General features: G+C 42.2%; 1 protein-coding gene across 1 annotated transcript; it reads right to left on the minus strand.

Annotated features, from left to right (window-relative positions):
* Nucleotides 1-769: 769 nt before the first annotated feature.
* RLF (rearranged L-myc fusion) lies at nt 770-15,085 on the minus strand (the record flags this gene model as incomplete). The annotated part of the gene is made up of 4 exons (XM_008939626.1): nt 770-5,506; nt 7,901-8,042; nt 14,021-14,157; nt 15,068-15,085. Coding segments are annotated over 4 exons (5,034 nt in total), but the record flags the coding sequence as incomplete, so codon positions are not given.
* Between the last annotated feature and the right edge of the window lie 334 nt (nt 15,086-15,419).

The raw sequence follows: 15,419 nt of genomic DNA on the forward strand, positions 1-15,419 counted from the left end.
CTCCTTCCATGGGACACTGCTCTCCTGGCAGTCTGTCCGTGGCCTCCACACACTTAGGGGACACCAGGCGCTGGGAAGCGGCTTCTTCCTTCCAGGGGGAGGTAGCCAGCACTTCCTCACCCTGAAGTGCCAGGTGCCTTCTGCCTCTCACTGATTATAATTCTTTCAAGTTTGAAAAAAGCACAGAGAATATAATAAAATAAAAAGTAATACTTTACTTTTCTGTATCTATACTGTTTCATCAGTCTGATAAATTATCTACAAATGCATAAAACTTAAGCAACATTGTCCAATGCACTCAGAATGGTCCCAAATTCAATTACAAGTGAACCACATTAAAGATTTACTGTACAGTAAACAAATGGGTGAAAAACTGTAATTTATTGAAACTCATAACTCAAAAAATATAAGATGCTGTAGTGTACAATATGTTACACAAAGCACCCTCGGGTGCACATTCAAGTCAAGTAACTCCATCGCCCCCCAAACCCTGGTACCCTAGGACTTGTTCCATATACAATCATGCACATTTACTCAAGAGGAAGCCCCCAGTGTTCTGATGTGTTAAATAGCACCAAAATCAGCATAGTCCATTGAAAAAAATGGGGAGCTAAATTAACTTGGCCAATACTTTTGACAGATATTATACATTCATGGAATTAAACAATCTAAACTAACCTAAACAGTGTGCACTGTAACAATTACTGTTCTAATTTGAAGTTCTCCCCATGTAGCAGTAGTGGAGGCAATCTGCTCTAAGCAAAACTACCTATGTACTTCCTACACAAAGCTCATCTGCCTTTTTCGCTGGAAATAAATCTATGAGTGGTGTGGAAAACTTGGACCTTTCAAGAACAACTACTGGTCTTAAGTAATGAAGCTGTTTTAAGGCAAGGTCTCCACAGTCCATTAGTGCTTTGTCCAAGATCGCCCTCAGATTTTCTAAAGAAGGGGCAGATGATGATTCTGACAACAAGGGCTGGATTTCTTTCAGCTGCCCATTATTTGGGGTTATGATTACATTTTTGTCATTTACAAAGTTGTTTACTGGTGTATCCCCTTGACTGCTTTCCTCTTTTTGTGAGATTTTATCTACTGGCAACTGCTCAGGAGACTCCCACTCTGCTACCTCATCAAAATCATCATCATCATCATCGTCATCTTTTCCCTCACTTTCCTGTATAAATTTTAAAAATGAAGACTCAAATCCCATTGGTTTGTACGTCTTTAAATCAAATGGTTTGGACACTGGAGGCTTCAGAAACTTGTCTTTTGTAGCACAAGGTACATTTCTTTTTGCATTTTGACTAACTGCACTATTTTGACATCCTTCTGGGTCTTTCTCTCTTGGCAACTCTAACTGTAAACTGGAGAAATAAGAGCTATTCTTTCTCTCACTGTTTTCAGAAAAATCTTCAGCTTTACATGCAACTGTCTCCCTGATGTTATGCTCTTCAAAGGAGGTGTTCTTTGAACTGTGGTTACATTTTAAAGTGCCTGAACACACAAAGGCACTGGCATCAAAACTCGCACTACTTGACGGACACTTTTGGTTTTCATTGCTTACATCTTGAGAGTCACAGTCAGGATTTGGAACAAGAGGTTTTTCACTGTCCTGCACACACTCAGGATCAGCCAGTTTATCCTCTTTAACTTCTGCATCTTTCTTATCCGAGTCTGAAGCTGTTTCAGAGCAGGATTGTTTCTCAGTCATTACACCACATTTAACACACACAACAAGGGTCTGGATCCGCTGCTCTATGTACATGTTGGTCATCTGATGCGTGCGCTTGTAGTGCCTCACTATGCTGCTCTCCAGTTTGACAACAGACAAACACCCCTGAACCATGCACGGGTACTGAGTCTGGTTGGACTTCTCTTTGCACATCTGTAGGGCTTCCTCTTTCGTTTTAAAACTCATCAAATGCTTTTCTCTACTTCTGTTCATTCTTTTAGGTTTTTCTTTGAGTTGCTTCCCGTTCTGCTTGCTTATGTCAAAACCGCCTTTCAAATAACTTTGTTCATTTTTACCTTTCTCTTGATTATCCTCCTCCTCCTCTTTCTGATCTCCAAAGAGGCTATCGTAATATTCGCTGTGCCGGAAATACACGTGCTGAGAGTAGTGACTGTAATGAGTGAAAATTCGATTACAGCCATTAAGGTCACAATGGATTTCAAAATCTTTGTTTAATTTTTCTTTGCTGGGATGTTCTTCTATTAGGTGCTGTTTAAGCTTGTTAAAGGTATAAAATACAGCAGGGCAGTGGGCTTGGTTACAAGCAAATCTTGCAGATTCAGCTTCAGAAAGCAGTTTTTGATCATCTAACTGTTCATTGTGGAAGTCACTACAATGCTTAGCAAGAGCTTTAGAACACAGAAAGCGCTTACCGCACTCTTTGTGTTTGCATGCAAATACTTTTTTACATTTGACAAGTTCCCTTTTTGTTCTTGCTTTGTCTTTTTCTAAGCAGAGTTGCTCCTTATTATACTGATGAACGGTTCTATAGTGGCGGATCAGACCTTTCTGGTTGGTAAATGCTGAGTTACAACTTTTATGTATACAATGAAATGGTTTGTGGTATTTATGCAATATATAACACAAGTTTCCTTTAGCAACTGTTCTTTTGCTTCCTCTTCCCTGTCTTGCTTCCAGTTCTTCCCTATGACTGTCCAGAGAAGCTATGTTAGAGGTTTTTCTTGTTCCACTGTTGTCTGTCTCTTCACTGGACTCCAAATCTGTTTCGGAACTACAGTCTTCCTTTTTTGGGTGACACAACTGCTCGGAGTGCTCTGAATGGTCAACGCACCCAACGCCGGCCGCACAGGCGGCTGTGGGAATAGTGCTGCTCTTGTGCCTGGCATCTGTACGTAGAACTACATGATCAAGCTTTTCATTAGAACATCCCTTGTGAGGTGCCCTCTCACAGCCCATTTGATGTTTGTTTTTATAGTGAATTCTGAGGTGTGTTCTTCTTGTAAAGGATCTTTGGCAAATATGACATTTAAATGGCGAGTATCGATGCTGGAACATATTTAACTGAAGAACCATTTCCTTTGAATAGTTATGCTTTTTAACATAATGCATTAAGAGGGCTTCTCTGGTCACAAACTCACAAGTACATCCTTGATATTCACAGAAAAATGGTTTAGCTGCCAGTTGAGTAAGGTACTGGCTGGGTAAATTGTCTTGTTGCTCTTGAAATTTTGAGGTAGTTCCGTTTACTGACTGAGGGCACTTGGCATTCCTAGATGAACAGGACTGTAAAGAGCCCAGAAAAGCCTTGTGTCTTGAAGAATTCTGAATGTTAGAATTTTTTAAGCTTAGATGTTTCAAGCCTAACATCAGTTCCAACATATTATCTTCAATATTTGATTCTTTAGAACTGTCATAAAAAGACGTTTCTGGAGAAGAAGGGCAAGTTTCTTCCTTCAGGCCGTTGCTTCCTTTAGCATCTATATTAGAATATAAACTTTCTGGAGAGTCAGCATTTGTATCTGAATTATGACCTAATTCTGTACTAATGTCTGTAGGTGATTTACTGTCCTGAGTGTCACTCAACAGATCAATAAAGTCCTTAGTTTTCATCTCTGTATTTTTTCTACCTTTAAAGTTATATGGATGGGCCCTGCGAAAGTGTTTTTGCATACTTCTGGAATTTTTGTGTATGGAACAGCAGCCTTCACAACCACAGGAAAGGTTCTTTTCATCGAAGCAAACTGACACGTTGGAACATTGTTTCACATCTGCTGGATGGAAGACTCCTTCCTGGGACATGAGAAAACCTGGAACAGATTGATTGTGAGCCATTGTTTCAATCAGTAGAGGAGACACCTGGCCTTGGTTTCCTGCAGAATCTGTGCTGTGGTCCCCGTAATGGAGACTGCAATTACTTTCACTGTCTAGATCTTCACTGTCAGAGAGAGCTTCCTCCTTAATCTGTGGGGTTTCCTGAGAGCCTGAAGGATCCGAGTTGTTGTTCAGACTGGGATTTTCAGATTGCTCGAGCAGCTGAGAGGCTGGAAGGTGACTGCATTTCTCTTTGGAAACCGACTCGTCAAACTTCAGCGTCCGCTCCACTGCCCCGTTTGACACTTCAATATTATGCGCTGCCAGGTGATTCTGAAATTCCGTTTTTGAATAATAGAACTTCTTGCAGCCAAAGAAGTTGCAGGTGTAGGACGCGTCTCTGAAGTGCTGCGCCTCGTGGTGGTAAAGCTGCCCCAAGTCACTGAACACAATGTTACAGCCGTTCAGCTCGCACTTGTACCGCAGGTCGTCGTGGGTCTGCTTGTGGTTGAGCAGCTCGTTGACGGAGCCGAAGCGAGCGTAGCAGTCCATGGACACACACATGTAGGGCTGCGGCCCGCAGTGCACGCGCTCGTGCTCCCGCAGGTGGAAGGACGTCATGAAGTGGCGGCGGCAAAACGCACACTTCTCTCTCCTGTTCTTCATGTCCAAGTAGTGTTTGGCATTCTCGTCGTTGTTTTGATGTTCCGCTTTCAGGTGTACGCTTAGGTACTTAAACTGCTTGAATACTCTGGAGCAGTCGGTCCCGGGGCATGGGTAGATGTCTCTGTCTTGCAGGTGGCAATTTTCCAGTTGGCTAAATGTGACGTATTCCTGTGGGTCATTTTCAAAGTTTTCAGGAAGCTGAGGCTGATGTGACTTTTCCTGAAACACTGTGGGGGGGCTGCAGGAAGCTACTGTCTTTTGTGGGGATCTCTCTTTCTTCAGTATTATTTTCTTTTTAGGTCTGTGTGTTCTGCTAGGTGGCATTTTAACATGCTCCATTACGTGTGGTACAAAAAATTCCTTTCTCTTGAACTTTTTTGTACACACTGGACATGTATAAATGCCATCTTCCATGTGCATCTTGGAATGATGCAGTATTCTAGCCTCTATACACTCCCTTTTGCAGAGCACACAGAAAAATTTGTATTGAAGCCACCTCTGGTATCTTTCTGAAGAACCAATTGGTTTTTTTACTCTTGCTTTTTCTTTAGGGTGATTCATTGTGTCTTTTCCATCGTAATATTTATGTTCTCTTGTCTCATCATAGTCACTAAAGAAAGTTTCTAACATGTCTGTTTCATTGATGGACATATTGCAACTTGCATCATCCTCAGAGTCAGAAGCTGCTTTCCCCAGCAGCTTAAGGCAATGGCGCTTTAAAGTCTTCCAGTCCCAAAATTCAGGATCAAATGGCCAATATGCTTTTAAAGCTAACAGCAGCTCACAACGGAGTGAATTTGGAACCAGTGCATTTTCTTCATCAAATTTTTGATCTGGTTGCATATAGAGCTCTTCCAACGCGTTAAATCCACTCAGAGTTGGCTCAAGCAAGAACTCTGTGAGTTGACAAGCTCTCCTGACCTCGAGGTCTTCTGGTAAAAGGCATGCTATGGTTTTACACACTGAGGTCTTCATCTCATCGCTTCCGTTTGTCCTGATCTGAAGGGCTCTGACACACAACAGCACAGACACTGCAAGTCCTGCTTCTTCTGCCTGTTTAAGGAAAAAAAAAACAAAACAAACAAAACCAAGAACACAAACACAACAAACAGCCACAAAACAAGCGTTACTTTTCTTTGAGAAGTACATTCTCCCTACAACTGTTCTATTAAAAAAGATAACTGCACTAAGAGCACCCCACAGACTACAGCCCATGCAGAAGGCATTCAGGCTTCACCGTGTCAAGTGCCCAAGTCATGGAGTATACTCCAAAAAGCTGTAGTTTATTTTATGGGAGGAACCTCTTCTACTTCCCAGGCGAGGGGAGACACATTTAGTGCATCCTGTGGCAGTCACTAACTGGTTCAGGCATTAGATGCTGAAAAACGTCTCTCTCTTTTCTCTTTGTTGAGTGATTCTCAATCACAACTAAGTCAGATATCTCAAAGAGAGTGGTGTGAATCTTCCAGATACATTCCTCCCACAGCACCCACACAGGATATTAATTCAGAACGTGTGGTACTGCCTGATAAGAAAATTAATGTAAATTCACACCCTGAAACAAAACAACCTTCAACAACATAAGCAGTGCAGCAGCAGAAATTATTCCTGGTGAATATAACCAGCACTTCAGACATGTCCTGAGGAGTCTATGCAACTTTGAGGTGCTGCTCAATAGTATCAAGAAGCTATCCACAAGTACTATCCACATGCTGATTGAAAAAATAAATAAGTTAAAAAAATCCTCAAATTCTACGTGGACAAAATTGGAAGTTATATTGATCCAAAAGCATACTTTTCAGCATAAAGAATCTGAATGCATGAAGTAACTATTTAGTCATTACTACTGAAGGTAAGTAACAATTAGGATATTTATGAATAGTGTGGAGAGATGACATGTGGCCAACAACTACATCCACACCAGCTCAGGTGGTAAAGAGCCAAAAGAACTAAGAGTAAGTTAAAGGAATTAGCAAGCTCTTATACTCACTGTGCACTGCCTATTGGAAGTCATGCAATACTACTTTAATTCAATAACAGTGTTAATTTGCTAAAGAGCAATAAAAAAAAGCTCTTTCCCCAGGAGAAGAAATTTTAACATGTTTTGGCAGGAAACAGAAATAACTGGTACATAATGTAATTATGATTTATTTATGAATTGCCCATTCACACATTTTAAAATTAGAAACAGGGCAACTTTAAAGAAACCAGGAGCAAATATTTCTCTACACTCACTACCAGAATTCATCCTTGCCTATTAAGAGTTCCAGACTCTCCTCCAGGATCTGTCAAAAGGACAATCATGTACCCCTTCTGATCTCTACTCTAAAACAGGGCTCTGATATGTGCTCTTTTTTTATCAAATTAGATTTGACAACTCATTTGCTTTATAGGATAAACTCTAGTCAGTGAAAGAGACTCCCAGGCAAAGAAACCTGAAGCTGGAGAGAAATGTAATGGGAAAAAGAAATCTTCTCTGTTTTACCCAGAATCCATTTGATAACTTAGCCTCTGAATTAACTCAAGTCTGTGTAAGGATGCAAAAAGATGAGCAAATTTAGGAGGGTACTGTTAATTGGAACACTCATAAAACTGAAGTTCATGTGGCAAATTCTACTCTACATGTACAAAAATATGTTGTTTTTCAGGAATAAATATCTGAAATTTTTCCTCCATTAAAGGGTGTCTGATCTGTTTTCATTCATCATTGTCCTCCACAAATCTGCTCTCACAGAGCAGTCAGACACAGGGAATTTCAGTCTAGCCAATTCCAAAAGTCAGAGTAGCCACCAAAGGACAACAGAACTATCCTATTGAGCAACTACCCAGATGGACCACAGATATTCCTTCTGCTCTCCTTATGACTGCACGCTGCATTTGCACCCTTGGTAGGTGGATCAATCAAGTCTTTCTGTTACTCCTCAAACAGAGATTCAAAGTTTATAAAAACTGCTGTTAAGTATACCTTGAACCTTTCTATAATTTTCTAAAGATAGGCACCAGAACAGAAAGTAGAAGTCCAGATGTGACTGTATCACACATTTTGAGGAAAAGGTATTTTCTTAGAATACAAAAATATGAGAAATTTCAGTCAAGTCTCCACCCCTTAGGGATGGTGCAGAAAATAGTTGCTGTGCCTCACTTCTAAACAGGAGTCAGGTCAAACCACAGGAGTTCTTTGTTAGCAAAATACTGTCAGACTGTACTTGAACAATACATCATTCCACATGGATTGACAGTCACTTCAAATGTGTCAAGCTGACACAAAACTACAATGGCAGGCATTTTTCAGAGATTTTTATTAGTAAGTTATTAAAGCACTTAATCAGAAAGTATGAATAATTAAATAAGCTATATTTCATATTGGTTCAGTAGAATTATTAAGAAAACAAATTCATGTAAACAGATCCAGCTGTGACCAAAGACTCTGGACTGCAGCTTACTTACTTCAGATTGTATGACTCTTATCAAGAAAAATAAATGCTGTAGGGTCTTGGCAATGATACCAAACTGACGACATCTCTCCAAAAAAGAATCAAGAGAAGGATCTATTCTTCTCTGCAGTTTGCTCCAGAAAAGTGTCAGTTCCCTGTGAGGAGTTGAAAGCAGAATGTAAGAACATTGCAGACATACACAATTTGGACAGAGCCCACACACTTTAGTTCAGAGTTGATGTCACAACCATTTGTTATTAGAACGTGGCACACGCTTTCAGTCAAGTCTCCACCTCTGAGAGAGGTGGAAGAGAATTGTTGCTGTGCCTTGCTCCTAAACAGCTATCAGATGAGCACACAACACATGTCCTGCCATTTACTGGGGGGAGACACTGGCAACGGGTTCATCTCACTTAACATGGTCACATGTAGCTCTACAGAACTCCTCTCCAGACAGGAAACCTCCCACAAACACTTTCAGAACCTTAACCTCAACACAGAAATGTAAAATTAACCATAATGTAAAGTAGCCATTTCTCTCCCACTAGGCAAGTGGGACACCTGCACTCCAATGACATAACTCACCCTCTGCTTTAAAACTACCTCTAACAGAACACTGCAGTCAAGTGTTACACACACGAGGGGTAAGCTGAGGGCTTTGTCTGCTCTCTTTGAGCAGTGATGTGCTGCTACCATTTGAGCTATATGAAGGGGAAGGACTTTTTACAAGGGCTTGTACTGATAGGACAAGAGGTACTGAGTTAAAACTGGAATACAGTAGATGAGATGTAAGGAAGAAGTTCCTCACTAGGAGGGTGGTGAGACACTGGCACCAGCTGCTCAGGGATGCTGTGGATGCACTGTCACTGGCCATGTTCAGGGCCAGGCTGGATGGGGCCTTGCACAACCTGGTCTAGTGGGAGGTGTCCCTGCCCACGGCAGGGGGGTTGGAACTGGATGATCTTTCAGGTCCCTTCCAAACCAAACCAAACCAAACCAAACCAAACCAAACCATTCTATGATTCTATGAGAACTACTGCCCAGAGCAGCATTGCTACTGAGATAAAGTTCCAAACATCACAGATACTTCCAGTCTTAAAAGTTGCATCACACATTATTTTAAGATTATCAGCAATAATCATTGCAGAATCTTCCAATCCTGGTGAGGCATAACATATACAAACCTACGCTCGCTTTCATCTTCAGCTGTGAAATGAAGCCTCACACCAACAGCACAAATTCTCATACTTTTATGATTTACTAATCTTCTCTTGGAGGTACAGACTTGAAATGACAGCAGCTGAGCCAAGCTATTGACGTAGTTTAACCTCTCCAAACGTGTGAGAAGCAGTAAGAGGTTTGTGCTGGGTGGAGTCAGCACTGTGCCATCGGGCAGAGCCAGACAAGTGAAGATGTGAGGGAAGGGAGGCAGATTTTCCCTTTCCAGCCTGAGAGTGATGTTACAGCTGAACAGATTTAACATCTTACAACTTCCAGAAGCACCCAGCCTTGTTCTTCAGGGGAACCTGTCTGATGACATGCTAAACTAATCAAGCATTAACTTACAGGAAGCTTTAGACAGCTTTGGCTGGGTTAGGTGAATGTGCTCACCACAGGTGAGGTGGGGCCAGTGCCAGAACCAGTGAGGCAGAATTGTGCAGCCAGCACCACAATACCACACACATTCACCTGCTGATTTTTGGCAACAGTAAATTGTTAGGCCTAGCTCAGGAATGAGTATGGCACCAAAGCTCCACTTTAATCCACTAATAGAGCCTCAAAAGCATCCTCTCTTTGACCTGCTGTTTGCAGCTGCCCCTAGGTCTCTTCCTTTGTCTAAACCAGACTAGTTCAGTGTCAATAATTTCTGCTGGTTCACTTTGACACTGCACATGGAGCAAAGCTCTGGGATGGGTGGCTAGCAGCAAGCAGGGTTGCACTGGACAGCACTGTCTATGTTCTCTGTCACAGAGCCCAGATACGGGCTAGCAAAACTCTTTCCTAAAGGTACTGCTATTTTAAAAATGAAGGAGGATGTGATCCAGAAAATCCTGCAGTCAACAATTTTATTTAAGGCCCCTATAGGGGACTAGAACATTTGCAAGTGCACGTGCCAGGGCTTGTCTGTTAAACCAAATCTGTCACGGGACACAGGGAAGAGGACCTGCAAATGGCACTGTACCAGAGGGTCTCTGCCCTTCCTACTCCCTGCTCTTCTCTTTAGTAAATGTTTTAGTCACCACCCAGTTTTGGTCTGTCAAATTACATAATGCACCAGAGTATGCTATGAAAATTGATTAACCTTAAATCATTTCTTGACTTGAAACACCATTATGCAGGCTTATTATGATTACATACACACAATAATGAGTTACATTTTGTTGTTAACAACCAAAATTCAAAAGGTGTTAATGACATTGCTACAAAAATTTTAAGTACATCAGGTCAAGTATCACAGAGTAAAATGACTTTTCCCTTATAATCCTGTCTTTTTGGATGAGACAGGACCCTCTTTGAAGTGAATTAAGCAATTGGTGCCCCTTAAAACCAGCAGTCACAGAAAGGAGTATGTCTCAGTTTAGGTATTCAATTTAACTAAGTAGTTTAAGTGTATATGTATTATATATTACATGTGTATGTATTATGGTGGATTTAAGCTTATAAAACATCTGGTAAACAAACTCTAGCATGTGATTCCTGCCCACTAGTTGTAGCTGTAGGATCAGGCTAAATATTGCATCTTAACATTTCCTGCCCTTCCAGTCAGCTCTGACACTTGTCACTCGTCTGAATTAGCCCAATTTACTGAAGCAGAGAAAGGAACACTACACGTTGTTTCTCTTCTGAGGGGCCCATTCAGATCAGCTCTGCAATAACTGCAGTGACCACCACAGGCTGTGTGGAGCACAGGCCTTCTGTTTTAGTGAGCCAAAACATGCACCACTGTCATGTGCAATCTCACACCTCATCAGTTAAGCTGGCTGACTTGACACAAGCAATCCTCCAAATTAAAAGTTTTATGTCATATCAGCCACTTGAATTTATCTACCTTATGGTTAAATAATCACTAAATCTGTATCTGCCACAAGGAAAGCAATAAAAGGAGGTCAGCAGAAAAGGTCACTCCACCAAACAGCAGTTTATCACTAGACCAACAAGGCACCCTTATTTTCCAAGTAACTGTATTTTTTAAATGGACTTAGAGGCACTGCCTCCAAGTGAAGAAGTAATTTCATGGTCAGGCAGTATTACATCACTTTCAGAAGACAGGAGTCCATCAGAAGGTGAACTTCTTCAGCCTGGGCTCCAGCATCCTGGCAGCTCTGCTCTTTGGTCCATACAGACTGCACTGCTGTGCAGCTCTGTTGTACAAGAAGTGGTAGGTATGGCACTAGAATCTGAATTTATACACATACACAGCTTCAGTGTTGGACAAGACTTCACTCTCCTGCCTTGTCCCTGAGGGAAGGCAGCTGGAACTTAAGGAGTCTGTCCAGACAGCAGTGGGGGCAGCTGGGACACAGTCTGAACCAGCACTTTCCATGTGAACAACCACTAACAACAGCACAGACCTAATGGCACAGCTTCAGCATGAGTGACACAAACCTGCTAACGCCTTCTGTGAGCAGGAACAAATATTAGCCTGCACTAATATTTGTATCTTCAAGCCTTCACAGCTTATCCCCTAGGCTAGCCAGCTCCAGAGCTGGCGTGGAAGCCCCTCCTCGTGTTAGAGCCACGCCACCTTTTGTGCAGGGCCCACCATGGGCCAGGCTGGTGTGGAAATAGGAAGAGTTGTAGAGCTATAAATCACAGAATGTTTTAGGCTGGAAGGGACCTCTAGAGGTCATCTGGCCCAACCTCCCTACACAAGCAGGGACATATCTACCTAGGTTAGGGTGCTCAAAACTCCATCCAGCCTGACCTTGCATGACTCCAGGGATGGGGCCTTGACCACACCTCTCTGGGCAACCCATTCCAGTGATCTACCACCCTTATATTATAGAATTTTTTTCTAATATCCAGTCTAAATCTGTCCTTTCCTAGTTTAAAACCATTACTCCTTGTCCTGTCATTACAAACCCTTTTGAATAGTCCATCCCCTGCCATCATGGAGGCCCCTCTCAGGCACTGGAAGGTCTCTGTAAGGTCCCCCCAGAGCCTCCTCTTCTCCAGGCTGAACAGCCCCAACTCCCTCAGCTTGGCCTCATATGAGAGGTGCTCCAATCCCCTGATCATTTTGGTGGCTCTCCTCTGGACATGCTCCAATGTGTCTACATTCTTCTTGTGCTGGGGGCTCAGAGCTGGACACAGACTCCAGGGGAGGGGTCCCCAGGGCCGAGCAGAGGGGCAGGATCCCCTCTCTCCATCTGCTGCCCATGCTGCTCTGGATGCAGCCCAGGATGGGATTGGCCTCTGGGCTGCCATGGCACGTTGGTGGCTCATGTCCAGTTTTCCATCCACCAGCACTCCCAAGTCCCTGCCCACAGGACTGCTCTCCAATAAACCCTCTCCCAGCCTGTACTGATAGTGCTGGTTACCCTGGCCCAGGTGCAGGACCCTGCACTTGACCTTGTTGAACCTCATAAGGTTCATCTGGGCCCACCTCTCCAGTCTATTGAGGTCCCTCTGATCTCTCATAACTCATTAGTCCACAGAAAATTGACTACAGAACCTGAAAGTTTCATTCAAATTCTAGCTAGTTTCAGTTCAAACTTCATACTGCAAAGAATAAAACCTCTACCCACAGTTTTTGTCACAAAAGAGGGATATTACTCTGTAACAATAAAGTGCTACATCCATGGACTCTGTTCTCCAGTCCCAATAGTTTAGAAGTCTCAGCTACAAATGAGGCCCAACTGTCTTCATCTGCACCCCAGGGATACAGCTTTGAGCTAGAAATGCTTAACAAATATCCTTGGAGACCAGCAAATAATTTAGTTCATCTTGAAAGAATGTTACTTGTTGAGTGGGTCTTTTATTTCTTTTGTGTGTCTTTTTCTCTTTAAAACCAGACCACAGGATGGACTTCAACCTTCAATTTCTTTGGACAAGGCTCTAATGACACATTTTGGTAGCGAAAACACAGTCAGCCTCTAGAACGTCCAAGTGTGTTGGACTCTCCTCTCCTGAGTCTTCCCCAAGTTCATTTCTCTGTACTTTTGCTCAAAAAGATATTTCTGGCCTAAAACAGAAGTAATATGCCAATACTCCTGTCCTTTTTGTACAGATCATGGGACCAGGCTAAACTTTCACTCATCCTGCTGACACAAGTGCTATGAACACTTTACTTAGTGGCTTTGAAAGGTGGAGTGAGTAAATGAACAGTGCCACAGCTGACCCAATCCAGACTCCCAAGATATACTTGAGATGTCTGGTAACGTAAAGCTTTATCCAGATTAGTGTTTAAGCAGGAGAAAAGGACACATTTAGGCATGTTTTGAAAGCCAAAACTACAAATGCATTTTGTAAGGGCCAAAAAGCAGCTTCTCTGCTTTCACTCTACCAGTTTGCCAGTGCTGAAACCTAGATGCAAGAAGTTTTTTATCTCCAGCCAGTTAAGAGTGCAGAGAAGTTTTATAGTCACAGCTGGGCCAAGATCTACTACAGTTCTCAGAGTTATAGAAATTACACAACCATCAAAAGGCTCAGGGGGGCAGGGAGGGGCACAGGGGAGTTAAAAGGGATTTAACTGCACTTGGCTACTGCTTACATCTCTGTGGAAGAATTGAAAAAAGTCATCAAATTCTCATGGGTCTAAATATCCAAAGGAAAGAACTGAATTACAAGACATCAGGACCACAAAGCTTGGGGGTTTGACACCCCAGACAGCACTGCCCCATGCCTGCTCACAGACCTGCTACTGTTCTGAAGCATTACTCTTAATGGCAATTTAAAAACGATTCAGCATTTGTTATTTGAACACTACTTTTGCCTGACAACTGCTCTGTTACCCTAGCATGAGAAGTCCTCATTTTGTCTCAAGGTATGTAGAAACTACTTCAGTCTGAGGTACTTCTCAAGTTAAAAGCTATCCACTTGCTCTACATATTTTTGTACTACACTAGCTGAACTGTCTTGCACAGAAGCCAGAGAGGAACAGTTAGGAGTAGCAGTAATAATTATTACTTACCAAGAGCAATACACATTTGCTGTCTGAAGCTGATGAGTAAGGTATGTTGTACAAAGAATAAAGGCAGTGTTTTCTTGTCCCTCAGATTCCAGATTACATATGATGTCCAGTACTTCTTTGCAATCCACCTTTGCGATCTTAAACAAAAAAAATAATTGAAAAAGCACTTTCTCATCATATTCACAAAAGAAATACATGTTTACTGTATCAAGAGATCAAAAATGGTCTCACAAACACATGAACAAAACATTACATCTCCTCTTCATATCCAGAGCTCATATCACACCCCTCAGCTAAAGAATGGCACAAGTTCACATGTGTTAGTTCTGAACCCTTCTTGGTATTAGTTTTCTTTGGGACCATCTTCACTCCAGGAAACAGCTAAATACTGACATACAGGCAACAGCCTATCTAAAACTTCCCATTCCTCCAATGCACTTGCAGGCACCCCTGCTTTCATTTTGAAAATGAAAACTGAAGTCTAAAAACATCAAGAGATGTGACCTTGTCCTCTTTGACCATTAAGTGCTGACTCTGAACAATCACACTCCAAAGCATGATGCTAAAAATAGAAATGTTTGGAGAAGACAGATCCCATGGAAGTTCAGAGAAGCCTACTGAAAGGTAGTGCCTGTCCATGTATCAAAACAGGCCATTAGCGTGGTTATAAGCCAAGTATTTTAGACCACAAAGAGTAATTATGAAGTGCTTTTACTATCCAGACTGTAATTTTAACACAGTTTTTCCATTGGATCTATTCTACTTCACAGAACAGGCTCCACTCAAGCAGTATCTGCTTCAATCAGATGTTATGATTACAAACAATTCAAACCTCATGTTAATCATGGAAAATAATGATACAGAAAGAACAAAGGGAGTTTAAAATACACCCAACTTATTTTCACAGACATCCCCGCAGCAGGAAGACCAGAAGCAGGCAGGCCATCCCAGTTTTCCATGCAGCTTAGCACTGGAGTTCACTAAGCAACGCCAACATTGCCTAGGGTCCACTGAGTTCTGCTGCTCAGCTGCAGACCCATGACTGACCTTTTCCAGCAGTTTTAGAGCAATTCACAAGCTGCACCTGCTTGCAGATGTATCAGGTTTGCATTTGAAAAAGTAAAATGAAGCAGATTACTTTGGTCTGGGGGTTTAGTCACTGACTCACCTCTGGCAAGAAAGAAACCTCAGGACCTGATTTTAGTGACATAAAAACTGCTAGCTAGGGGGATGGGCATCATTGTCCCTTGTCTGTCAGAGACAATAAGCACTGACAGTATCTGCAAATCAACTGCCACCTTCACCAGGTTGGGGGAGACAAGAAAAGCAAAAGCCACACAAAAGAATTTAAGGTGTGCATCACTGCACAGGAGCAAACTCTGTCCTAGTTCACAGATTA

This window comes from Merops nubicus, unplaced genomic scaffold (genome assembly GCF_000691845.1).
Source record: "Merops nubicus isolate BGI_N331 unplaced genomic scaffold, ASM69184v1 scaffold16394, whole genome shotgun sequence".
Taxonomy (NCBI): domain Eukaryota; kingdom Metazoa; phylum Chordata; class Aves; order Coraciiformes; family Meropidae; genus Merops; species Merops nubicus.